Source organism: Arachis ipaensis, chromosome B3, assembly GCF_059453495.1.
Source record: "Arachis ipaensis isolate K30076 ecotype BB chromosome B3, ASM5945349v1, whole genome shotgun sequence".
Classification (NCBI taxonomy): domain Eukaryota; kingdom Viridiplantae; phylum Streptophyta; class Magnoliopsida; order Fabales; family Fabaceae; genus Arachis; species Arachis ipaensis.
In genome coordinates, this window is record NC_142438.1 from 714,791 (window position 1) to 740,335 (window position 25,545).

General features: G+C 34.9%; 3 protein-coding genes across 5 annotated transcripts; 1 reads left to right on the forward strand and 2 right to left on the reverse strand.

Moving 5' to 3' along the window:
* Nucleotides 1-615: 615 nt before the first annotated feature.
* Nucleotides 616-4,115, reverse strand: RGTB1 (RAB geranylgeranyl transferase beta subunit 1). The gene is made up of 10 exons (XM_016332242.3): nt 3,977-4,115; nt 2,924-2,989; nt 2,638-2,788; nt 2,429-2,545; nt 2,077-2,143; nt 1,840-1,988; nt 1,530-1,663; nt 1,342-1,440; nt 1,158-1,233; nt 616-920 (listed from the first exon to the last, which is right to left on the reverse strand). Exons 2-10 carry the CDS (start codon nt 2,975-2,977, stop codon nt 826-828), a joined length of 942 nt encoding a protein of 313 aa, XP_016187728.1. The 5' UTR covers nt 2,978-2,989; nt 3,977-4,115; the 3' UTR covers nt 616-825.
* A 178-nt stretch (nt 4,116-4,293) lies between these two features.
* LOC107629440 (S-adenosyl-L-methionine-dependent methyltransferases superfamily protein) lies at nt 4,294-12,448 on the forward strand. 3 transcript variants are annotated; one of them, XR_015907453.1, is made up of 17 exons: nt 4,355-4,741; nt 4,850-4,951; nt 5,050-5,116; nt 5,472-5,653; nt 6,155-6,403; nt 6,733-6,816; nt 6,925-6,972; nt 7,061-7,125; nt 7,865-7,913; nt 8,051-8,309; nt 9,111-9,232; nt 9,715-9,795; nt 9,930-10,004; nt 10,574-10,761; nt 10,851-11,001; nt 11,235-11,542; nt 12,080-12,448. XR_015907453.1 is itself a non-coding variant. In XM_016332240.3 (16 exons), the coding sequence occupies exons 1-16, from the start codon at nt 4,355-4,357 to the stop codon at nt 11,430-11,432; spliced, it is 2,307 nt and encodes a 768-aa protein (XP_016187726.2). In that variant the 5' UTR covers nt 4,294-4,354; the 3' UTR covers nt 11,433-11,816. The 3 variants fall into 3 exon arrangements, 2 of the variants coding, with proteins under 2 accessions (XP_016187726.2, XP_088365355.1); XM_016332240.3 differs by lacking the exon at nt 12,080-12,448 and having other exon boundaries at nt 4,294-4,741; nt 11,235-11,816; XM_088509229.1 differs by lacking the exon at nt 12,080-12,448 and having other exon boundaries at nt 4,600-4,741; nt 4,875-4,951; nt 11,235-11,816.
* BGAL9 (beta galactosidase 9) lies at nt 11,992-24,847 on the reverse strand. The gene is made up of 20 exons (XM_016332239.3): nt 24,751-24,847; nt 24,401-24,614; nt 23,583-23,678; nt 23,357-23,469; nt 22,547-22,613; nt 21,636-21,728; nt 20,895-21,038; nt 20,536-20,624; nt 19,678-19,783; nt 19,034-19,121; nt 18,805-18,926; nt 17,457-17,660; nt 16,853-17,085; nt 15,728-15,843; nt 14,865-14,962; nt 14,524-14,634; nt 14,307-14,414; nt 13,290-13,498; nt 12,819-13,167; nt 11,992-12,280 (listed from the first exon to the last, which is right to left on the reverse strand). Exons 2-20 carry the CDS (start codon nt 24,599-24,601, stop codon nt 12,137-12,139), a joined length of 2,691 nt encoding a protein of 896 aa, XP_016187725.1. The 5' UTR covers nt 24,602-24,614; nt 24,751-24,847; the 3' UTR covers nt 11,992-12,136.
* Nucleotides 24,848-25,545: the final 698 nt, after the last annotated feature.

Here is a 25,545-nt window from a genome sequence, read left to right on the forward strand (position 1 = left end):
CATAATAGTTTTAATATATATTTATTGTATTTAATTAGTAATTTATGTTTCAATTGAATAATAATAATATGTAATTTTTTTCCTTAAAGATAATTGGTTGATTTTCATATGTTTAAAAATGCTGATGTGTCATTATTAGAAAAAAAAATAAGATGGTTAAATTTCATAGTACAAAAGGTTGGTATTAAGTATTAACTTTTATAAATTGAAAAACAAAGGAAAGAAGATGAGAGTATTCATATAATTTACATTTTATTTGTTAGTTTTTTTAATTTGGACCATCAAGGTCTTCAATATTCTTTTTCCCACCTAAGACAAAACCTCCTTTTTTCTTTTCTTGTTGTCTGGAGCTGATACAACAACAGTGGCTATCCGAGTTCAATTACTTTACCGTCTCATGATTAAATTTTAATTCTATATCGAGTTAATTTAGATTTTAATTTGAATACTCCATGAACAAATCTGGTATCTAATAGGTAAATATACATACAATTCCTAACGTGTCTGAGAATAATGTATCTATTTGCAGGCTGGCATAATTCTAGGTCCTAATAATATATTTCTCGGTTGCTAATTGCTATATATCCAAAATTGTAGTCTCATATAACAGAAGTATGAAAATAATTTAAGATTTAAAAATCTATTGCAATGTCAAAACTTTGCAGTAATTTTATCAGAAGATGCGTACATGTTATCAAAAGGAGATATAAAGGGTAATCACAAATCTGATGATGTTCAAGTAAGGGGGGAAATAACACTACATCAACTGCCAAAAGCGAGTCTTAAGACTCTCGTTACTGAACAGTAGTTGAACTTCCAAGTCCTTTATTTTTTAAAGAAAATCCGATTTACAACATCAACAGGTAAAGCATAAGCTGGATCTATTGGTTTTAGGCCAGGATATTCAAGTAGTGAAAGCCCTGCAACAACAAAACAAAACTTTAGCATCCCAAGTTTACTGTAAGAAGGGACTACTAATACTAAGCAGGGAGGACAAGAAATACCTAGTTTACCTACTAAACTCTCCTGTCTTTTCTTTTCTCTTCATTTTTTGAAAAATAATTAAAATATCATATTGCATATACAAGTCTAATATGATTAATTAAGAAGCTGAGAACGGAAAACGAAAAAGGGGGAGAAGACAGGAGGAAAACTACCAGCTACCCCAAAGTAGGTATGGAAGACATCCACAGCATCATCTGGCCTATCTGAAATTCCACCTTTTTCCTTGTCCTTGAAGTTTCAACACAATATTTCAGAAATACTAACCTTGCAACTATTAAAATAGAAGAAGCAAGAGAATTCTTATTAATAAACACATGACATGTCAGATAAACTAACCTGACAGTCTAAGATAAATTTTATAAGTTTCTCTCTACTGATCCAGTGAACCCTATCGATCATGATGAGGCTAGAAAGAACCCACCATGAATAGCAGACCTGGGATGATCTAAAATCTTGTAAAATAGGCTAAGAGAGATATTAAGAGCACAACAGCATTAAATCTACACTTGAAAACATATGCTTACATCAGGGAGTTTCTCAGGACGCCCATTCAGACCTCCAGATTTAACTTGTCGCTCACATAACCACCAACCAAGTAAGTCCTTGTTAACCAGATCTAACGACCCCGTAAGAGCGAGAGCTCCCACACAACAGAAAACTGACAATGAGAAAAACAATATGTTACAAGGATGCTTCAACGATACAACAAATTCTATTATTCAAAATTCAGAAAATAGAAAAACTAAAGCAGGCATATAAACCATTCATTCACCAGAACAAATAATTGTTGTAGGTTCTGCCATTTATATTGTAAATATAAGTGATATAACGTACTTTGGCCAGCATGAGATTCCCCACCCGGTGTGCAACCAAAACCACCATCCATATTTTTGCAACTTATAATGTACTTCACAGCCTTTTCCACATTGATTTTATCCAAGCGATGTATTATTGAAAGACAACAGATAGCAATATAGGAGAACCTAAAACAAAAAATTCAGTGGTCGTTTGTTAAAAAAACAGTAATGTCATACATGCACACCAATCAGAAAGATATCTTGTTTGAAATACCGTGTATCAACTTCACCCCACATATCTCCTGAAAAAGATCCATCTTCATTTTGCAGGCCAACAATATCTGACAAAAATATTAAGAAACACAAGATAGAGACCTACACTTCAATAGTTAGTGCGTATTTTATTAACTGATCTTATGTTTGAATATTTTAAAAACTAATCAATCAAACTTGACAACCCAAAACTAACTTTAATTTTCTTTTTTTCCATATCGAGCAAGAATTATGACTGATTTTTTCTTTTTTATTTTGTTTTATTATTATGAACATCATCTCTTGCATCACAGCTAAAAATCCTTGTGAATCCAAAACCTTCAAAGTTGGCCACTACGTATGTCAAAGGATACAATTTGTCACCTTATCTGCATCAATAAGATCCATCTTGTCAAAGAGAGCCAACACCTGCACTGCACTCAGTGTATACAAGATGTGTGGGTCATGTCCAACATTTCCGCCAAATCCCCCTGCATTAATGAATCTCAGGAGTTTTAATGTCAGTAGGGTCCAACAAAATTAGAATTTTGATAGCAAGGGAACAAATAAAACATTGAACAACCTGAATCATGCTGACAACTCATTACCCATGAAACAACCTCGTTAACATCCACAACGTCAAGCTTTCCCATCAAATCCAGAGCAGTCAAACCCCAGTATGCCCCGTTCATTCTTAGATGCTCCATCACCACAGATTCAAAATCATCTTTCCTCTGGAAACCAAGAAAAGAATGTGACATGGAGCTATCAAACACCAAGCATTTCAGCATAAAAGACAAATGATCCACTGAAGTTGATCTCTTTTTTATTCTTTTCTTTTACAGACAATATATAAACGGGAAGCATACCTTTTCAACTGATAATATATATTTCACGTGCTTGTCAGTAACCAGCTCTCCCATCTTGAAAGTAAACTATCCAACATCAAAATTAGAAATATCAGAATCAAAGGTTTAAGGTATCTACCAATGACCAAACCCATAAGCCCTTTCTTTTTAAGGGAGGTTTCATAAATATAAAGTGTATCAATACAACAATATATAAAAGTTATTTTGCTTATTTATTTAATTTACATTCTCCCGTGATTTTGCTTTATTTTTCTTTTTCATTTTTTTCCAAGAAAATTTCCAAATATCTTTAAGAAATCATCCTTATTTTAATTTAAGAAAGAAATTGCAACAAAGTAGCACATCCAAACACATTGATATTTTCCCTTGGTTCCTTTTCTTTAACTTCTACCAGAGCCCGAGACATGAGGAACAACAAGTGGACTGGGAAATTCAAAAATGGCAGGCTTGTGATTCATTTAGGCAAGGCCTGTATTATCTCCATAACCGATTTCATACACCAGATTTTAGTTCAAACTTCAAAATAAATAAATAAGCCCAATGAAGCACTAAAAGGAGGCTGAGGAACAGGAACAACAAAGTACAACGAAGACGACTTAGACTTTAGGGGGGGCATCAAGCAAGCCATAATTTAGAATGCTCTCTTTTAGCAATTTGCGCATGTACTATGTAGTTAGTTTTCTTCTCTAGTAAGACCAACACCAAAACTTTCCATCAAAACTCATACCATAGCCATGAATGAGACATTGCAAACAGTAACCATAACCACAAGTCTTAAAAGAAAAGAAGCAGCAAGAAACGCAAAATGAAGCAGAATGGCAAAGTCAAACCCACACACAACTTTTGTCAAACACCTGCAGTTCACCATCCATTGCTATACAAAACAAACCAAACCAAGCTGAGCACGTAAAGCTAGCATAATCCAAAAGATAGAAGGTTAACGGCAACAACTAAATTGAGCACTCGAAACAAACAATTGCAGCAATTTCAGCACAACAATCAGCAGAAGGAAAATAATAAAAATAATAATGCAAGAACAGTAAAATGACTGACTGTTCGTGTTGGATGAGAAGGCAGATCGTGGATCAGTGAAGGGAGAGGCGTTATCCCTGCTTCGCTGCCGGTGTTGGTCACCGAAAGTGGTTTATTTGTTAAACTTGATCAAGCGGCGGTGCCCAGTGTTAGAAGAGAGTGATGTTCTCGTTCAGAATATGAAAGGAAAAGAGGGGGAGTTAGGAGAAAGGAGCAAGTAGCAAATTAGATAAATTGGATAAAGAAAAAGAAAGAATTTAAGGGGTTGAAAAGTAATTTCATAAAAGAAATCCTGCTCAGACAAGTAAAACGGCAAAGCTGTCTCTCTGATAACTGTTGAGTATACCCTGCTAAAACCCCAGTTTGAGGCAGGGAAAAAAAAGGAAGAAGAAGAAGAAAATGGGATCGAAGTTGAAGAAGAGCGGTGCAGCAGCAACAGAGGATCTTCTAGAAACCCTAGGTGACTTCACTAGTAAAGAAAATTGGGACAAGTTCTTCACTATTCGAGGCACCAACGACCCTTTCGAGTGGTACGCTGAGTGGCCCTACCTCCGAGACCCGCTCCTCTCCCACCTCCCGCCGAATGCTGACGGCGGCGACGCCGCTCCTCAGCTGCTTATCCCCGGTTGCGGGAACTCCCGACTCTCTGAGCACCTCTATGACGCCGGATACACTGGACTCACCAACATTGACTTCTCCAAGGTCGTCATCTCCGACATGCTCCGCCGCAACGTCCGCCTCCGCCCTCACATGCGGTGGCGCGTCATGGACATGACCAACATGCAGGTGCGTGTCAACTGCTCGCTTTTCGAGTTCAAAGCTGAAGCAGCCCTTCGGGTTTTGAGTTATCTGATTCCTGCGTGGTTTTCATTTTTTTTAAATGCTGGTATGCAGCTTGAAGACGAAATTTTTGATGCAGTTATTGATAAAGGTGGATTAGATGCTTTGATGGAGCCAGAGCTTGGCCCTAAGTTGGGAAATCAGTATCTCTCAGAGGTTTCTATGATTTCTTTGATCTATTCTAGTTATTATTGTGAAGAATAATATAGACTAATTAATTGGTCATGTGAACTTGTACTGATTCGTATTTCCAGGTAAAGAGAGTTTTGAAACCAGGGGGGAAATTTTTGTGCCTTACCTTGGCTGAATCTCATGTACTTGGTATGTTTCTGCAGTTTTTGTTACTCCATTTGTTTATTATGATAGTTAGAATATTTGGTTGACAAAGGTGACTATGATAATAGTTCCTTTTGTGTGTGTTTTCCTTTTCTTTTCTGCATAATGCAAATCTCATATTAAAAAGAAACATGTTGATGCAGAAGCTATTTCGGCTCTAATTTCATTTTGGATTCTTTGTAGTGAACTTGGACAAGGAGCTTTGTTACTGTGAACTGTGAAAGAAATGATCTTCTGGACCTTGTTTTGCATTTTAACTTCATTTTATAATTTATTTATATCTTTATGGGAAGAAATTGACCTGGTCGGTCTTGGAGGAAACTAATTCAGGCCTTTTCAGGTCTACTCTTTTCGAAGTTCCGCCTTGGATGGAAAATGAGTGTTGATTCCATACCTATGAAGTCTTCTAATAAATCTAGCCTTCAAACATTCATAGTTGTTGTGGAGAAAGAGCTGTCTACTTCAGTGCATCAGATTACATCGTTACTTCAGGATTCAACTCTTCATTGTAGTTCAAAACAGGTAAGATGCATGGCCTAATTCTGGTGTTTCGTTGGTGTGGATGCTTTTTTTAATGAGGATTCATAGATGGTTAATGCAGCATTTGTTAGATGCACTAGATTATGCTGTAGCTTGACCTTTAATTGTAATGATTGCATAGGATAGCTATCTGGTAGTTGAAGTTGTAGGATTTGGATCAGGAAGGAGGAAAGAGAGAAAGTGACTATGGATACTACAGGGTTGAAGTAATTAGGTCAAGAACTGGTATGGTACATTGGTACTATTATTACAAGCCAAGCCAACTAATATAGGAAGAGTCCAATTCCTAATTCAAGTAGGAGAAGGGATGAGTAAACAGAATGAAATTAGGGACAGCTCCTAAGATTGTTTTTCAGTTAGATAACTAATTAATTTATAATATATGCATGTTCTTAAAAAAATGTTTAATATATTTATATTAGATCGTGTATTTTACATCTGTTAATTTCTGGTGTTTACACTATGCCTTCTCATTTGTGCAAGGCTTCTGGACTCCATGAAGCTCTAGAAAATGAAAATCAACTTCGTGAAAAATACACCAGTAGCTCTCATATATTATACTCTCCGGAAGATCTGCAAGGGGAACTGACAAAGCTTTCCCCAGGTCGACGATTTCAGCTAACTTTGGGTGGACAAGGGTGCTCTATTTTTACCTATCATGCTGTAGTTCTTGATGCTGAGGAACACTTTGACTCATTTACCTATCACTGTGGGGTTTTCATTGTGCCTAAGGTGTGTGTGAGCAGATTTCCCTTCCTGTTTTATGTGTTGTAGTTCCACCTGATTTCATATCAAGAATAAAATTTTCTTACCATATTAATATTAGCTCATATTTTTTTACGATTTCCACTGGATTTGTCATCTTCACTTCAGATTAATGTACAAGTTGTATTGACAACTTAATGAATGTGAAGGTATTGTCATGAGAAAGAATTGTGCTAATTACAAAATATTTGATGCTACAGACAGACATATAAATAAATGCGTGCAATTTATCCAACTGCTCTACTACATCAGGCAGTTATTCTGCTTGCATTTCATAACTGAATGTGAAATTTCAGACACGTTCTCGTGAATGGCTTTTCTTTTCTGAAGAAGGACAGTGGATGGTAGTCAGAAGCTCAAAAGCAGCTCGTCTCATAATGGTATTATATTATTAGCAAACTAACATCACATTTACAATGTTTTTCCATTCTTGATTGTTTTGAAGATAATTTCATAACTGAAGCTGCTATGCAATCTTGAAACTACAGGTTTTGTTGGATACCAGCCATATAAAGGCCAGCATGGATGAGATTCAGGTAGACATCTTATTCTTCATGGAACATGCCATTCTAATGAGTTAACTGTAATTCTTTTTACTAACATTGGCTTGTTATTCCTTTCCAGAAAGATTTGTCTCCGTTGGTTAAACAGTTGGCACCTGCAGAAAATGAGAATGGAGCACAAATACCGTATGTAACTTATACCCAATTCCTTTATTTGTATCTCCCTTGGTTTTGGCCCATTTATTTAAGTAACCACTATATTCTATTGAGGTGTTAATGTATGTATTCCCAAATATTTAAGCATGATATTTTGCTGAACGACAGCAAATAAGTTGTGCTTCTGGGGTATATAAATGCAAAAGTCAGGGAAACTTTTAGAACGCAGTTTATATCTTGTATTCTAATCAGCCACATATGCTGTAACAAATGTTCACACTATTACTTGGAAGTTTAGAGGCAAGGGTATACCTTGTTCTGCTACAGAGATTCCATTGCAACATAAGATGATTAATTATGGTCTACTGTGATTATGATTTTTTTATTCAAAAAAAAAAAAAAAAAAACCTAAAATGCCATATCGCCATTCAGGTTTTGAGAAATTCTGATTAAATCTTCACATAAAGTTTCCGTTAACAAAGGATTTGTGTTCAGTTTTCATCTTCCATGTAATTCCTACACTTAGAGGGGAGGAAGCCATAATGTAACTTTTGAATATAATATGCATGAAGTAAGCAAATAATTTCTAATATCATTATATACAGGGTTGGTACAGTAATGTTGGTACTGCTGGCTCTCTTACTATCCAGGGCAGTGTTTGTTTGTTATTAGTATTGGCTAAGCTATTTTTTAATGATGTGTAGCTCATCGTTATATACTTGATGAGTCAAACCTTTTCTCATAAATTCTTGAACATATATCTCTACAGCTTCATGATGGCAAGTGAGGGTATCAAGGAACGAAGCATCGTTCATCAGGTTAGTAACAGCGTACATTATGTTATTGAAGTTGTGATTTCCACTTTCTACATTGGTTTACATTATTGTAATGGTTTACTTGATTTGAAATGCCCGTCATACTCTTATAATATTATCAATAATGATGTGTTTTGTAGGTCTCATCTTCGTTAACTGGATCAATTGTTGTTGAAGATGTAGTTTATGAAAATGTTGACAGTGAAGTCAGTAATATTTTTCCATCTAGAGAGTTGGTGTTTCGTCGCCTTGTTTTTGAGAGAGCTGCAAATCTGGTGCAATCTGAAGCTCTAGTAAAAGATGAAAATTCATCTACCAAATTGGTTAGTGAGTCAGGGAGGAAGAAAACCAACTCATCTTCTAAATCTAGGAAAAGTGGATCTCGGAGACAGAGTAGTGGTAAATATTTCCTATTTGTCTCCCATATGTTTTAAATCACAGTTCAATACATCGTTGCTGATGCAACTCCCTTACATGATCTGCAACTAATTTGTCAAATCATGCTGTAGTGCGTTCAAACTATCATGTTGTATTCATTATTGGCCTTTCTGTTAAAGTATTTTCTAGTTCAAAAGATGATTTGCAATGATAATTATCTCCCATTTTAGCCTTTAGGGTGTGTTTGGCAAAGCTGTAAAATTATAATTATTTCAATAATAGCCTATTTATATAATCAATTTACGTGTTGATACATGTGCTGAAAATTGGGTTTGAGATAATTTATTTTGTTTGGATTGTACGAAAAAGTTGTTTTATGTGATAAAATTACAAAAAGGATATAGAATGATTATCTATATATAATATTTGAGTCAATTAGGCAAAAGCACAATAATCTGTGTGTAAAAAGATTTTTCAGAAAAAAAAACCCAGATATTAGCTTATGCTTTTTTCCCCCTCAAAAAATAGCTTCTCTTTTTCTTTTATTTTTCTTTTTTTTTAATAAGCTTTTAATCACTTTCAAGAAACTCAGCCAAACATGTTGAAAACTTTATAACAATTTTTTTACCAAAATAAGTCTCTTTAGGGACTTTCCAAACATGGTTGAATTTTCATAGAACTGTTTTGTACCTACTTCCTATAATAAGAGAGCTGATTATACAATTTTAAATCATTCTGTTTGTTCAAATGAAATTGTCTAATATCTTCTGTTATTTATCACTTTAATCCCGTGTTAACATACTATTTTAACTGATTGTGTAGAAGCAAGGAACCAGTTTGCAGTTTATCATGGCTATGCAGCTAGTTCCTATCATACAGGGATTATTTCAGGATTCATGCTAATATCTTCTTATATGGAAAGCGTGACATCAAGTGGAAAAATGGTTCGTATTTCCAATTTTAGTCTCTGTTGTATTACAAGAAGGGAACTCGAAAGTTGTAGATTTTTTTTGCAATCTTGAAATATATTTAACCAAGAATTCTTTATTTTCCTCATCCTTTTCTTTTCATTTTCATTTATATTTTCAATTCCTTTAAATAATCAAATCATAAAACATTAAAAAATTCTTAACATATCATTGATAATTTGTATTGGGTGTCAAATCTCTAGTATGATGGTTGAAACCTGAAAGAATCTATTTTACTATTAGATTTACATTTATGAGGTGCATTGATGTTTGGCTTTTCGAGATTTTTGTATGATCAGTTATGCCTAATAACTAATACAGTCACAAAATTCTTTTGAAGGTAATGCTAAGTAAATGCCAAATCTTTCTTCTTTTTGTGTTTGGCATTCGGTGATATAAAGCTTTCCATTACTGTTCAATGTCCATTATTGCTGATATATGCAAATTCTATATCTCAGGTTAAAGCAGTAATAATAGGTCTTGGAGCAGGTTTACTTCCTATGTTTCTTCATGGATGTATCCCCTTTTTGGAAATGGAGGTAATTTTTTTCCCTAGTAATTAACTGAGAAAATAAATTAGAGTTCAGACCCAGTGCTTGCTTGTATGCAAGATGGTTTACTCTTATGATTTTATGTAATATCATATTCTCTTGATATTTATTTATATCTACAGGCAGTGGAGTTAGACCCCGCAATTTTAGATATTGCAAAGGACTACTTCGGTTTTGTAGAGGATAACCGCCTAAAGGTAGGTAACATACATATGCATCTCTCTCTTCTCAGGCTTCCGTTGAAACTTGAAATTATGAACCAAACTTGAAGTTATGAACCATTTGGAACTGTTTCTTTAAAGAATTGAGAAGCGACCTTAGCTAAGATACAGTCAAAATTGGGAGGACAAAAGAAGAAAATATCGGGAGGGCCTGTAACATAAATCTAACTCCAGCTGGAAGCAAAGAAGTAAAGTGAGATTGCTGATTTTCATAGAAGGAATTATCTGCATGAAATAGTTAATGTTTTGAATTGAAGATTTTTCTGTCCCTGCTTTGAATCATATGCCTTCAACTGTTCTAATTAGATATTTTGATCCTTGTATTTTGTTGGGTGCTGTTTTTTACACTAGGTTTAGATATTTGATTTTGAACAAGCCAAGAGTGACAAAAATGTGGTAATAGCTGATAAAGTAAAAGATTGGTGGGGGGCTGATGTCATGATGACTGACTGAAGTCTATATCACAACATAATTAAGATTTTTTATGAGTCAATCTTGGGAATGGTGGTTAAAAATACATTAAATCCCATTATGCTGGGTTCCAGGTGCATGTAGCTGATGGAGTCCAATTTGTCAGAGATTTTACCAGTTCTGCAGCAGGTCAGATTCAAGAAAATGGCACTGGTTCTGAATGTATTGAGTCCCCTTCCAACGGGAGTTCAAGGTCTCATGCAAGTGTAGGGGCAAGGAAAGTTGATATAATTATTGTTGATGTTGACTCTTCAGATCCAAGGTGATTATTTTTCGGAATATAGTTATTGTTGATATAGACACTGTCGTCTATGATTGAACAACTACTTATCCATTGCATATTGTGTGCAGCTCTGCAATGGCATGCCCTGCTCCAGATTTTGTTGAGGAGTCTTTTTTAGAGACTGTAAGGGATAAACTCTCAGATCAAGGTCTCTTTGTTGTCAATTTGGTCTCCCGGTCCCAAACCATAAAAGACATGGTTCGCTTGAAAATGAAAAAGGTGAAAGTAAATATTAGCATCCATATTGGTTTGGAGTGTGCTTTCTCCTCTAGCTTTGTATCTTTGTTTAATTTGTCACATATGCCTCATGCAGTGACAGCATTGTGTTAACATTTTTTTTTTGACACTCTGTTTAGTATGCTTTTTAAAGTGATGTCTCCATTTTTTGGTTGGTTTATAGACTGATATCTCCATTTTTATTTATGTTTTTTGGTTCTTCTGTCTTTATATAGGTTTTCGGCCACCTCTTTTGCCTCCAACTTGATGAGGATGTCAATGAGGTCCATTTTGCACTCAAATCAGAATCATGTATTGAGGATAGTTCCTTTCCCGAAGCTTCCCTTAAACTTGATAAATTATTCAAGTTTAAACATCCAGAGATTGGCCAAAACATTATTAATGCGACAAAGAAGATCAGACGTTTGAAGTGAAGACCAGCATCCTTTCCAGCTTGTCTCTATGAGCAATGCACTCTGCGATCTTTATGGCTGTGAGGGCTTGCTTCCGAAAGGAAACTATTTTGCCATGCCAAAATGATCATGTGAGTAATATCAAGTCTTTGATCTTTGGATTGGGTTGTCTTGTACTCGTCAATGAGATACTTGTGTTAGAAGATGTATAAATTGCTTATAAAATTACACAACAATCAGAATGTATCAGAATTTTGAAGTGATAGAATGGGATCAAAGTTGCTGATTAATATGATCTATAAGAATAGAGAGTCATTGGTTGGTAAAAGTTCTGTTGTGCTTGATCCCTACTTTGGGCATCTTCATATTTTTTTGAAAATGAATATTATAGTGGTGGGTTCTCCCTAAGAATAGCATATTTTGGGACTTCTTTTTTTCTGTGTATCTATAATTCTGCTTCTGCAATCCTTCTTTAAAACTGGAAATAGTTCAAGCTTGTTGTGGCACACAGGATGTTAAGTCAGTATATCAGAACAGACTATCTTGCTGCATGCATAAAGGATGGTAAATAACTACGTACAAAATTAAGAGTTTATTTGCTGCTGCTTTTTTCATATATTGTACTATATAAATCATAACATAATGATAGTATTTATACAATTGTATAGTGAATACAATCAAGGGTGGTTTGTTCATGTCCGCCTGTTTCACACACCCAACAGATTCTAAACGCTGCTTACGAAGCCATCACTTGACGGTGATGTGCACCTTGCCTCCACAGCCAATGTTTTGACAACACCTTCACATGGGTCACCTCCGAACACACTGCTCGATATTTTGATTGAACAGCTACTTTTCCCTTGGCAAGCCTGTATACCACGAAAAATATATTTAGAAACCTAAGCGTGAAAATTTGTACATTAAGTTTGTGTGAACCATGCAACTAATTATGTTTGATATAGCATAAATTATGATAATACAGCCACCCGTAATATCGGATTACTAGAGGAGATTTATAATCTTTGCATTCTCCCATATAATTTCTTTCCATTCTCTTTTCCATTTCTTTGGTGAATCGGAGAAGATATCATTCATGAAAAAACTGTAAGCCTGCATCAAATGAGATGTAAAACTGCACGAGTATACACAAGCCGAGCAGCAGCACCTCCCATACACCAAAAAAGCTTTCACCAATTTTCTTCTTATATAAATAATTAAATATACATCCACTGGCAACAGTAAAACTTCAACAGGGTAATTATTTCGTAAGATAGCCTCCTGCCCCTTCAATTTTATTCACGTGATTTCTAATTCAAATTCACAACCGAAAGCTTGTGTAGCTTTTATTTCATTCAGGAAACTAATTCATAGGCACTCAAGTAAAAAGCAACTTGCTGGAGAGTTTACCTTGGATACCGTGGACATTGAACTAGGTGCATGGCATTGCCCTTGAGAAAAATTCTGACAACTACCTTCAGGTGTTCCAAAACCAGCAAAAGTTATGGAGGAAATTATCTGTCCATCTTGGCACCATAAATGCATTTCAGGAATCATATTATCTACGGAAACTTCTTGACCAATGACATCTACATTCACCAATTTCTGCAACGGTGGATAGTGCGATTCTGACACTTGAGCACATATTGTCCTGGCCGAATGCAACTTAACAGAAATCGCAAATGGATTTCCACCTGTTTCCTCCAAAATGACAAGTAAATTGTTTGATGCTCTCAGCCATGACCGTGGCACATGGTACCTGGAGATTGATCAATAACAGTTAAATAGATCTCAAAAGTTTCTTTTCGATACCTATATATACATATATTCACATGATAGTACAATAATGGATTTAAAGGTGCAAATCATTGGAAGATATACAAGGTTTGAGTAGGTTTTCCACAATTAGTTGTACACTTGTCCGAACTGTATGCTCCACGATAATCACAAAATTGTTCACATCCATCTTTAGGGGAGACCCATGTCCAGTATCGTCCAATATGATTGCCATTCACCCAAACCTGACCTTTCCCCATGCTTTGCAGGTCAAGAGCAATTGGATTTGTGCCATCAGGGACATCAAAATATGTCTGCATCAATAAAAGATGCATGTGAGGTCAGGATCTACATTCATTATTCAAGGTTTAAATGTGTTAGACATCAGCAGAAAGTACACAACAATAATGATAATGTACTGGCAAACCATTCTTTTGTCTAGTCACTTTATAGTCTAAGCTTTTTGGGAAGATTGTTCTTGACATTTATTTTGGTCTGCCTTAGCCAATGATCAAAAGTCCAATCCTTGCTTCTGATCAGTGTGAATTTATGGACCAACTCTACCTATTTATATATCGCTACGACGCTACCTATCAATTTAACCTTTTAGAACAAGTAGTTTTATGATATGATGTTAGAATTCTATGACCAAAAGGCCTCGGATTCAATCCTTGTTTAAACCCCCGAAAAGAAAGAATTTCAGTATAAGACATAAAAAAAATCTATGCAAAACTCACGAAATTCCAAAAAATGGAATCTTGTGTGATGCGGTGTGTAGATACAACATTTAGATTGTTATGAGAAGACTTAAAAATAATTTAATTATTTTGAAAGACCCCCTTAAGTAGCTCTTGTAGAAAATGTGCAGGCTTATTTCTCATTGTGCCTAAATTCTACTTTATTTGGAAAACTTGTATTAAGGATCAAACTTGTGCAAAGGTTTCGATGCCATGATGATGACTAACTTAGAAGCTTAAAGCTATTATGTGTGGGCTCATGAATGGATTTATATTACTAATGAAATAAAATCAATAAAATAAAATTATAATTTATTTTCTGTGTGTCATATTTTATTATACAACTCTCATAGATATCTCAGTTCGATAGCCCTCTAACTAGTACCTTGTACCATGTAAATATGGATGGAAGGGCCTCAGGACTTAATTCAACCCATTCTGCATTATCATTCTCTTCACTGTAAAATTCTAGAAACTCACCCTGAAGTCCAACCTGGTAGAGAAAATGAGAATAAACAGTAGTTACTAATAGTATTTTCCGATAGGAGCACAGTTATAATGCCTTATCAACAAGTAAGGTTCTCAAAGATTTATATGCATACCTGGTAGGTCCAAAATGATTTTGAAAGATCTATATCTCCATTTTCGAATCCCGTGAGCTTGATTGTACCTCTAATCCCTCCACCATCTTTCTCAAGGAAGGCACCGTAATTCTGCAACAGTGTGTCATAAGTGAAGTAAGTCAGCAATCATTATTCCTCTCCCTCATTTATATTACTATCAATTGAACGGTTCAAAATAAAAAATAAATAAAAAATATATATGTTTAATTGTTAATGAATGTGTATTCAATTCTTAAACTGTCAATTGATACCTACTTACACACACTCAATGATTTTAAAATAATTTAATATTCTGGTACTATCCATGGTAGGACTTTCACCTGTAAGCCCACTGTCTGAGATAACAGTGTTAAATCATTGTATCCTGGAGCAAATTGAACTGTCTGGACCACCTTGATCCAATGACCAACAGTGTTACCTTTACTTGGAAAAGACATGGAGCTATGTAAGAATATAAACGCAATATCATGATTAAATTATAAAGCCTAACAGTTGCAAACACCACATTTCTATTCAAGGAAACAAAGAGAATTCAGCTAGATGTAGGATCAGCGAACTAGCATGGACATTTGGCATGAACAGAGCCTGAATAAAAATGGCATCGGTATATGGGATGAAAACAAAAGGGGGAAAAGAAGCAAAGAGTAAGACCAGAAAAATAGAGAAGAAATCATTCCAACTAGGAAGATGTTTAGTGCAGTAATCAAGAAAGACATTATCCTCATCATCTGCACCTAGATTGAAACTGTTAACAAAAGCTGGATGATCACTGGTACTAACCTGCATATCATTGTGCTAGCCTAAACCTCCAGCCAGATTGTTTTTTTCCTAATATAATATTGGCTTTTCAGTTTGAGTAAAATTATCCTCGTATTTTCACTAACTAGTATTAATTACTAAAGATAAAAAGCCGCATAGGTACATGATGAGCCCAAAACCAACCAGGATTTCATATGATATATTCCTCCCAATGGTTAGAAACTGTTAGACACAATCATAGATCATGAGTTTTATTTTCTTGGATGACAACTTGGAGATGATTAGCCGAATAGCCGATAATGCAAATGTTAAGAATTGCTGGGTCAACTACAGAATTATGAGCATTATTTTAGGAAATATACAAAAAAGAAAGATGCCATCTACAAATAAATATAGCATCCATTTGACTGTACAATATCATTACCTATAAGCTGGCCATTGATAAATACACGCAGTATGTCACGGATGCCATCTATAGTAAGTTTTGGAGTAACATCATTTTCCTTCCAAAACAAGATGTCGCTATCTGAAACATATATTCTGCATTGTGTATAGACAGATGATTAGAAACCATCAGATAAATCTGTTTTTTTTTGGGGGGGCGGATGTTTATTACCAAAAGATTCATTGCATATTGTAGAATTTAGAGTTTGGTACTTTCTGGGTAAAATTATAGCAGATATATAAAGCAAGAAGCTAGCAGCTTTTTAGCTCGTATCCTTTATGTATTTTGGCATGGAGGGTGTCTTATTCTCTCTCACAATTTCTTCTACTCTTTTGATCTTGTTAGAGATAAGGATTGCAATTAGTCACCAGTTGTTACGATGCCTCAAGAATTCCCCCATCTAAAAAATATATATAATTAAAATAATGTAGAGGTTTAGATGCATAGTGGCTCTATGTTTTGGGTGAGTGACACTGAGGTTACTAAGTTTTTATAGGTCATTCTTGAGCAGGAAATATATTCTCCATCCCTATCCCCATACTCATAATGGGGTCAGATACACATCCCTGTTAGCACACTTGGTTAGATAATTTCTTTTGTTTGTTGGGGTGGGGGTTGATAGAATCCTTCATTACCTAAACAACAAAATAATAACGAATAAAACATAGAACAAAATAAACAACTAGTTAAAAGGAAAACTGACAGAAAAAAATTGTAAGGAGTTTAATCTAAGTTGAAAGAGCCAAGGAGGAGTATGCTTGTATACTACCCATGTTTCAAAGGCAAAAGTTTACTTCGTGAGCATGTTAAATATAAAACAGCAATTACCCAAATCAGTCTCCGAGGTTTTTAAAATCGGACATCTTAGTCTCCTAGATTTCAAAATACACAAAACAGTCCCCAATGTTTATCGGACAATACAGTCCTTCTCCAAAACTGGGGAAGTTGGTTCTTGAGTCTTGACACCTAATGAAAATTTTACCTAAATTAAAATGGGTAACTAGTAAAGCATGCATGCTACTACGACAGTAAAACAAGCCACATAATTTCCTTTCTAAAAGCATATGATACGAATGCAGAATATTTAGGGATATGCATATTTACCTGGTTGAATACCAAAGATAATCAGATTGATCCTTTGTTACATTTAAATGCTCCAATATACCTTGTACAGTGAAACTGCTGTTACTCCAAACACGAATTGGCTCTTTTGCAGTCACCCAAGAACTTGAGCTGCGGAAAATGCCATCTTGATTGATCAATTTCTGGGATGGGAAAAGACTTGAGACAAGTGGCAAATCAAAGTCTAACAATTTGACTGAAGTTTGTGCTCCAATCTGTGCAAATTTAAATATGAAATTGTTAGACAACCTGATATAATATAAACGCAGCTATAATAAGTTTAATTGGCATCTTAAAACATGTATACTTTGAAAAAATTTACTACTTGAGATTACGAGGAATTTAAGCAGGTACAATGCAAACAACCAAGTGAAAAATACTTTCAGGTAGAAAATTATTTTAGTTATAAAAATACTTAGAAAAGTAGTTTAATTATCAATTTTAAGTTTCAAGTGACTAATATGTAGATCTTGGGTATCAAATTCTGGAAAGATCTATAAGTAAACCAACATTCAGATAAAGACAGAAGATGATATCATGCCAACTTTTTTTATGCCTAAAAAGTATTCCAATGCATAAAGCATACCTTGGCAGTATTGTAAACTGTATTCCTGCAATCTGGTAAAATACTCACAGACCATGGTGGTAGAGTATATGTTCGACCTTGGAAGGTCACAGTAGCTGTTTTCTTTTCGTCAATGTTGGCAAGAAATGCTGAGCATATACTAGAAAATCCAGAAAGAGACAAGTTCACTAATTTAGGGCGAACATCTAATTGGTACACATGTGCCTGAAATTGGTAAGAGAACGTAATTCAGTAAAATAAAAGCACTGCACAATTTTCCATACAACAATATGAAAAACCAAGCCTTATCTCACTATGTGGGGATTAGCTAACATAAGGTACTAAGTTCATCGTGAATGTCTGTGTTAGCACAAAACTTAAATTTGTAAATGATAACAGTAGCTTTTCTCTTTTTCTTTTGCAAAAAAGAATGTAAGTTCGGCGGCCGAAGTGAAAACCCTAATATAGAGATGAAGATTGGAGAGAACATTCTACGAAAAGTTAAAAATTTTAAGTATCTTAGGTGCATCATACAGGATAATGAGAGATTGAACATGTAAATTATAGGATCAAAGTAGATTGGTCAAAATGGCGGAGTACGTCCGGTTTTATATGTGGCAAAAAAGTGTCTTTAAAACTTAAAGGTAAATTCTATCGCACTGCTATTAGACTGGCTATGCTTTATGGTATAGAGTGTTGGGCGGCCAAAGGGGAGCACGAATATAAGTTAAGTGTGGCAGAGATGAAGATGTTGAGACGGATGAGTGGTCATACGCGAATGGATAGAATAAGGAACGAAGATATAAGAGAGAGAGTTGGAGTAGCACCTATTATGAAAAAGATGGTAGAATCGCGTCTCAGGTGGTTTGGACATGTGAGAAGAAGACCAACAGAGCACTCAGTTAGGAAGGTGGATGAGATGGAAAATGGACAAGGGGTGAAAGGCAGAGGAAGACCAAGGAAGACCATCTATGAGGTGGTCAAATGAGATATACATGTAAACGGTCTCTCTGTAAACATGATACATGATAGAGCCCAATGGCGTCATTTGATCCATGTAGTCAATCCCATCTGGTACTTAACTGGATTGAGCCATTCAACAAAGAATGCAAATTTCTCTGCATATCTTCGGAATACACACAAAAATAGAAGACCATTCGCAATATGACACAGAAAGAAGAAGGTAACCATATCCCAAACTTTGCTAAGGATGAAATCCCATTCAAAGGTGAAATGTATGTTTCAAAATAAGAGTTAAGAACTTTCAGCAATCCTTCACCTGATACAGTGACTGCCAACAAATTATTTAATTAATCAACATAGTGCTTGAAATTCTATTAAAATAAGCTATTTAAGGCTTGGCTCAAACCTCTTGCTTTGGGCCCAATTTTATGTATGTTGGTGAATCAGCTGCCACCAAAGCAGGCTCACAAAGCTTTAAAGCAGCATGTAAATCTTTCAAGTGACCCCATTTTGGCTCACTAAGCAGACCTAGACAAGTAGGTTTATTAACTGATTGTCATCAACTATCTCAACAGATGTATAAATCCCTAGATGCCATCTGAAAGAACAAAGTTTATTGTTATCATTCTACATACCATACTCATCAATTGGAGCATCATAATCGTAACTTGTAATTTGCAGGGGTCCCCCTGCAGTGCGACCAAAATTTGTTCCACCAAAAAACTGTAAACAAAAGAGGCTGGTCAAGATGCTGGTTACAAATAAATACCATAAAAACCAAAATATATTATCAAATTAAATGATATATGAAATATTAGGTTCATCATAAATATATCTTAAGTTCCACTAAAAAAAAATAAAAAAGGTAATAAATTACCATATAAAAATAAGTAAACGGAACCAAGAAAGGATAATATATATTATATAAAAGAAAAAAAAGGCGCTGAAAGCATCTGTGATAAAGGAGCTTCAATGATGATAACTACACAGATTACCAGATCTCAAACTATGATACACTTTAAAAATTTGTATTTTCAGTTTCAAGACAGCAGGTCAACAGCTGTGTTTGCATCTGCCCTTGCAAATTGGTAATGTTCTTTCGCACATTACTACAGCTTCATTCAGAATAAATGAACAAAAAAGAGAAAAGATGAAAATAGAACAGCCAAAGCATGCCTCAAAGAAAAGAATAAAAGTTAGGTAGCCATTATATTAGAGCAGTAAATAAGCCAAAAGTGAACTTTTATCTAACTATAAATTTCATTTACTATAAATTTACCATATAGTAGTTCTGAAAGCTTCCTCCACGCTGGAAAAACCGTGCAACAGCAAATGCAAGGTCTTCAACAGGTCTATGGGGCAATCTTTCACCCCATTGAGTATACCTACAATTCAGTCAAATGAATCAATATATTCATAATTAAGATGTCAAAAATGACTAAATTAGTTCTTTAACCTTCTCTTATTATCTACACACAAACATGCAGAGAGAACCAAAATGAAAAATTTTGCATCATAAATAAATAAAGACAGAGTAGTTTACAGCTCAACATGGCATCTACCAGCCATCCAATCAGATGCTAATGTGGCTTGGTGAATCACAAAGTAGCCTTTTAGTAAGAAACAAAAACATAGTTCCTAAGCCTATTTAGATAACAAGATAAAAGTAGGGGACAATACAAAAGAAAGATGCACCTATTTGTAACAGAGCAAGCCGGATGTATAGAGTGAGTATGCACTCGGAGGTACATCATACAGATAACCACATAGAGATTAGCAAATGTCAATCTTGAAGCAGGAAATGAGCAAGAGAAGAGAGTACTACTCTATGAGTTGCTGCCAACAGTGAGGCAGACAACATTGAGCCACTGGTTATTGGAAACATCACATAGTTCCAATCCAGTAAAGCAATTAATTGACAAGGTTGAAGGGAGCCATATCTTTTTGGTTTGTTTCAAAATCTAAAAAACAAAACGGAAGGTAACTTCAATATTGAAGCACTTGAAGAGACGCGACTAATGCTGCCTGTATGAGCATCCTATAGCTATCATGCTATCCTCTGATATGCTACATTGGTGGCTGCTAAAGCCAGTATAACAGTCTGATAATAGGTAACCCCTGAAGGATGTGATCATACCATCCATCCCAGTTCTCTGTCCACATAATTGGTTTGTGAGGAGAGTTAGGTTTGAACCCATCACAATAGTATGCGTTGCATGTATCAATCTGTGGACAACAATACACAATCTATGAATGCAAAAAAGAATAATCAACAGAAACATTACAGAAAAGGATTTTTGGAAAGGATGTCTACAATGAGAAACACAGTACCATCCAGTAGGTTAATTATATACTTAACTGGAAACATTTTACGTAAATTTCCTTTTCATTATTTTCCATGATCAGTTAAGACTGACCTGAACATAAGCAGCTTGCATAAAGTATACCTAAACAGCTATCACAATTGTTTTCAATAATGGAAGGTATTTAACTTACAATATCATATGGAGCATCAGTTTGCTTGCACATGACCCAAGGAACACCAGCACCAAGACTTAGAGCCATTCCAGCTGCCCATTTAGTATACTCTTTACCTGCCTTGCCAAAGGAGCCTTCAATGTTCCCATATTCATTCTCAATCTGACAAAAAACAGTTGATTCCTTGTTAAACTTCACATTCTACAAGGGAAGCATCAAATTTTCACTTGCATGTGGCAATACCAAGATAAGATATATAATATTAAAAAAAAGGGAGCACATTGCCAAATATCTAACAAAAATTAGGTGTCTGTTCATGAGCTTGAAAACTAATTCAGTTGTAACTTGATTTAATAATCAGAATACAAAACTGAAAAATATAACTATAGCCAGCATGTTAAATCAAATATACAGTTTATATGGATACATCAAAGATGTAGAAACAATCCCCAACCTTTACCAATCATACAGCATGTCGCATATATAGCATGTCATCTATGTAGGTGATTCCAAGGGAGAGTAATGTAAGAAATTAGAAGAGAAAAATTCAGATATGTGAAATATCCATAATCCGGTAAATGCAGACCACTCCCGCGAAAAATAAGACTTACCAATGTACAACGAGAATATGGAAAAGAAAAAGTTTACTGCCTAATCTGGATAGATCAGCATCATGGCTATCAATATCCCGTAAAATATGAAAATAAAACCAATTATGCATATAAAGGCCAAACTCCACAGTCCATACTCAATTCCTACCTGCAACAAAATTATAGGACCTCCTTGCCAAGAAAACAGCTTTTCGTCTCTCATTATGTTCACCACCTTAGAAACAAACCGCTCCATCTCCACCTAAATAATGATTGTAACAAAAAGAAAGAAAAGAAAAGAAATCATGAATGCCATGGTTAAAGCGATTATTTACAGGTCCAATAGCAATTACTATGTAATTATGTGCTAACAAGGGCAATTTTACATACATTATTGCAGTAGTATTGTGTGGCTGATAAAATGACTCGGGTTAAAATTTAGGCTTTGTTTTGGAAATATTAGTTGAGTATTAAACAACAACGGTCGTTGAAATTATGACAGATAAATGACTATGTACAAAACTATTTTATATTTCTTCTAACTTGATTGAAAACAAAGAAATTTTACCTATACAATGTACTAACGGTTGCTCTTAATTTGTTATTTTATCACTTCTAAGACGCTATCTTTTTTTTTTTTTTTTTTTGGGAAAACACATACCTAGTGGAAGAGTTTAGAAAGAGCGATGCACTAAAATAGATTTGTAAAGGGAAGCTTTGAAATCACATTTCCAATTAAACAGAGGTAAAATTGATTGCACAGTATGCATGTTTGTGTGGAAGCAAGATATCATTAGCAAAATGAACATTGGGGATTATAGCATCATAAGTCAATGCAGTTTAGGTATCTTGAATCTAACATAAAAAGTGATGGAGAGATTGCAAGAGATACTCATACTAGTGCATATACAATTGTGCTGAACAGAGACACATGCACTTGTCATGTGATAGTCAAAATCTGAGAACAGTGAATAAAGTGGAAGAATACATAGAATAATATCAAATACAAAAGAAGCAAAAAACTGCCACAGATCTGCAAAGAAAAACAAACATAAAAGAAAGCATGGTATAGCCTTCTACCTTGAAAGGTTCATTGTCTGTTCTAAATACAATACCAGGGATATCACGCAACCACACAGGAAAACCCCTGAAAACATAGCACATGAACCAAGGAAGACGTTGTCAAAGTTTTTATCTAATTTTTCAATAGAAAAGTAAGTATATCAATATTAACAGGTAACCAATGGATAGCATCTACTGCACAAAGTTTATACTTCTATCTGACTTCCAGTAATATTGACATGTTTGTCAAAAGCTAGCACACATTTCTATGCACAAGGCCGAAATTACTCCCTGACTTCGCAGAATCCACTGTGTCTGATGCAATGTAATTATTGTTCAACTTTGATGCATAATTATGACCAAAATAATCTTGTATGAATACCCAATCCCCCCTCCCCCCTCCCCCGCACCAAAACCCCTCTCCCCCCCAATGGTTCTATAGTATCAACACTTCTCTACAGAAAAAAATTAGCTAACAATGTAGAACCAAAAGGTTTACTACGTTCTCAATTCAAAATTATCAATCAACCAAAAAAAAAAAAAAACTATTAAGTTGACATTCTTTGCTATGCAAATTATAAACTATTACATGAGTGGAAACATCGATGAAACAATCCTAGAAAACAACATGAACTAACACAGTAACTAAATAAAACATGCTTAACTGAAAATCATGCAACAAATGCATTCAGATGACATTATAGTATGCAAGTTGTCTTCATCAAGTTGTTTCACTCTTATTTTGTAAATAAATAAATAAAGGAAATATGAAGCAGTAGAAACTTAAACAAGAAACTGCAAGATTAAAAAGAGTAAAAAGGGTGATACCCAAAGTTCCACTCAGCACAAGCATAAGGTCCTATACGCAAAAAGAAATAGAGTCCCTTGGATGCAACAAGTTTTGCAAACTTCACAAGATCATATCTCCCTTCAAAATTATACTGCATGAGTGCAAACACATGAAATAGAGAATAACTTGATATTGCTAAATAGAATAATTAAAACCAAGGCAAGGTTACCCTCCATAATATCCTGGACAAACATAATTTTTCACCTGTCCTCTCGCTGGTTCATGCCCATTCCAGAAAACATAAGTTTCAATTACGTCTGCCCCGCCTTCCTTGCTCTTTGCAATCAGATCAGGCCACATCTGCAAACAGTATGCCAAATGCATGAGACAGAAAATCCATTTTCAAAAGTCAACATTACAAGTTATATTATATAATACTCTTTCATATCCTATTCAACCTATGAACCTAATGAGTATTAGGCTATTACCTACTGCTCCATTTGTGACTATTAGGGTTGTATCAAGAAGCATAAAAGAGAATAGAGAGAAAACAGAGAAGGAGTAATGTATTACTAAAATGAATCATATCATTCAAGGAACTTGGGCCTCACTAGTTTATATAACATACACCCTTAGTAGACCTGAGAGAGTTAATTAATTCCTCTAAAAACTTATCAGTAAATTATATCTAACTCTATAACTATCTCACTCAATAACAGTGACATATAAAGATTGCTGGATCAAAACAATTAACACTGCTATAATTATCAGGTTCTACTCTACAATAACCGTTCTTTTCCCCTTTTTTCGAACACAGCTTCAATTTCCAGTAGCAGACATTAACTCGAGTGAGAGTAATAGTGCGAGTTTTATGTGTTGACTTTACTTGAAAATTCGGCATAATCATGATCCTGTATCCTTAACAAGGTCATGATCATCCAACACTAACACAGAAAATCCTCTGATCATGAGGCCATATAAGAAAAACGTTTAGCTGCATGTTATCTATGGTGGTGGTTGAAGCACAAGAAGAACGTGCATGATTGCTGAGTCAAACAAAAAAACATAGAGAAGAAAAAGACCTCGGGAGTGGCGCGAGGGTAGTGAATTCCGGCAGAGATGAGGATGCGACGGTGGCCGTCGATAATGAGAGCCCTGTGATCGTAGCTGACATTGAAGGGCTTGAAGTATTCTTCTGCCTCCGTGACCGTTACGAAGCAGAAACACGCAAACAGCACAATTACGATTGTAGAATTCGACGTCTGCATCTTCTTGTTCTTCATTGTGCGAAGGCCACTACCAACCGGGGAGAGATAAAGAAAGAAAAAGATAAGGCAGAAATGAATAAAAGAAGCAGCAAATAGAGACTGAGTAATGAGTAGCGAGTAGTGAGTGAGTAGTACACAACTCAGTACAAAGAAGGAAACAGAACCTAAGGTATCGTCCACGGCATCCTTCCCAGTTTGCGTGCGTGGCAAAGCCGCTGTAAATAACTAAATATAAAATAAAGATTACAGTTCCTGCGTAAAAGTGATGATTAAGGACCATAATTTAGCTAAATTTATTAGATTATTTAATAATTTTAAATATTAATTTTATATAAAATTAAAATTTTATTTTGATTGTATCAAATATTTTATATAATTGTATAATTATATTTGTCTTTTTAAATAATTATTTATACAATTAACAAAAATAATAGTTATTTTTAATAATATCACATTATATAATATGGAGTTATGCTACACATACAAGTCTTTTTGGCTTACAAGTCTTACAAGTTGGGCCAAATCTAACAAAAACTACATCCACCTACTGGAGCGTGATAACATGCACGTCACTCAACCGTTTCCAAAGCGCGCTCTCACTCACCATTGGAAGATACTTCTTCTTCTTCACGTTCTTCCTTTTCCTCCTCATCTTCCTTCTTCTTCTTCTCTTTCTTTTTCTTCGCATGTTTCATCTTTATCGTTATTTTTTATTACTGTTGTTGTTGCTGCATTTTTTCCTCCTCTTCTTTCTATTGATTTTGTAACATTATGTATTTTTTTCTTCTTTGTTTGATTTTTTCTCCCAAGAAATATTATAAGAAAACGAAATAAGAAGACAAGGAAGAGGAAACAGTAGAAGATGAAGAGAAGGAAGAGGAAGAGTTTTTGAATTATGCAGAACTTATCAGAATAAAAATACACTAAAAAATTCTTAAAATACACCCAAATATCTTCGT

What these genes read in the sequence shown, in the direction of transcription:
- BGAL9 (XM_016332239.3), bottom strand. Translation starts at nt 24,601, where the DNA reads ATGAAGAACAAGAAGATGCAGACGTCGAATTCTACAATCGTAATTGTG. An exon ending in TGCTCCAATTGATGAGTATG is followed by an intron (nt 18,927 to 19,033) that starts GTATGTAGAATG and finishes CTACTTGTCTAG; the next exon opens with GTCTGCTTAGTGAGCCAAAA. An exon ending in CCATATTTACATGGTACAAG is followed by an intron (nt 13,499 to 14,306) that starts GTACTAGTTAGA and finishes TTATTGATGCAG; the next exon opens with ACATATTTTGATGTCCCTGA.
- RGTB1 (XM_016332242.3), bottom strand. Translation starts at nt 2,977, where the DNA reads ATGGGAGAGCTGGTTACTGACAAGCACGTGAAATATATATTATCAGTT. An exon ending in TGCAGATAAGGTGACAAATT is followed by an intron (nt 2,144 to 2,428) that starts GTATCCTTTGAC and finishes TATTTTTGTCAG; the next exon opens with ATATTGTTGGCCTGCAAAAT. An exon ending in TACCTACTTTGGGGTAGCTG is followed by an intron (nt 921 to 1,157) that starts GTAGTTTTCCTC and finishes TTGTTGTTGCAG; the next exon opens with GGCTTTCACTACTTGAATAT.
- LOC107629440 (XM_016332240.3), top strand. Translation starts at nt 4,355, where the DNA reads ATGGGATCGAAGTTGAAGAAGAGCGGTGCAGCAGCAACAGAGGATCTT. An exon ending in TGGACATGACCAACATGCAG is followed by an intron (nt 4,742 to 4,849) that starts GTGCGTGTCAAC and finishes GCTGGTATGCAG; the next exon opens with CTTGAAGACGAAATTTTTGA. An exon ending in GAGAATGGAGCACAAATACC is followed by an intron (nt 7,126 to 7,864) that starts GTATGTAACTTA and finishes ATATCTCTACAG; the next exon opens with CTTCATGATGGCAAGTGAGG.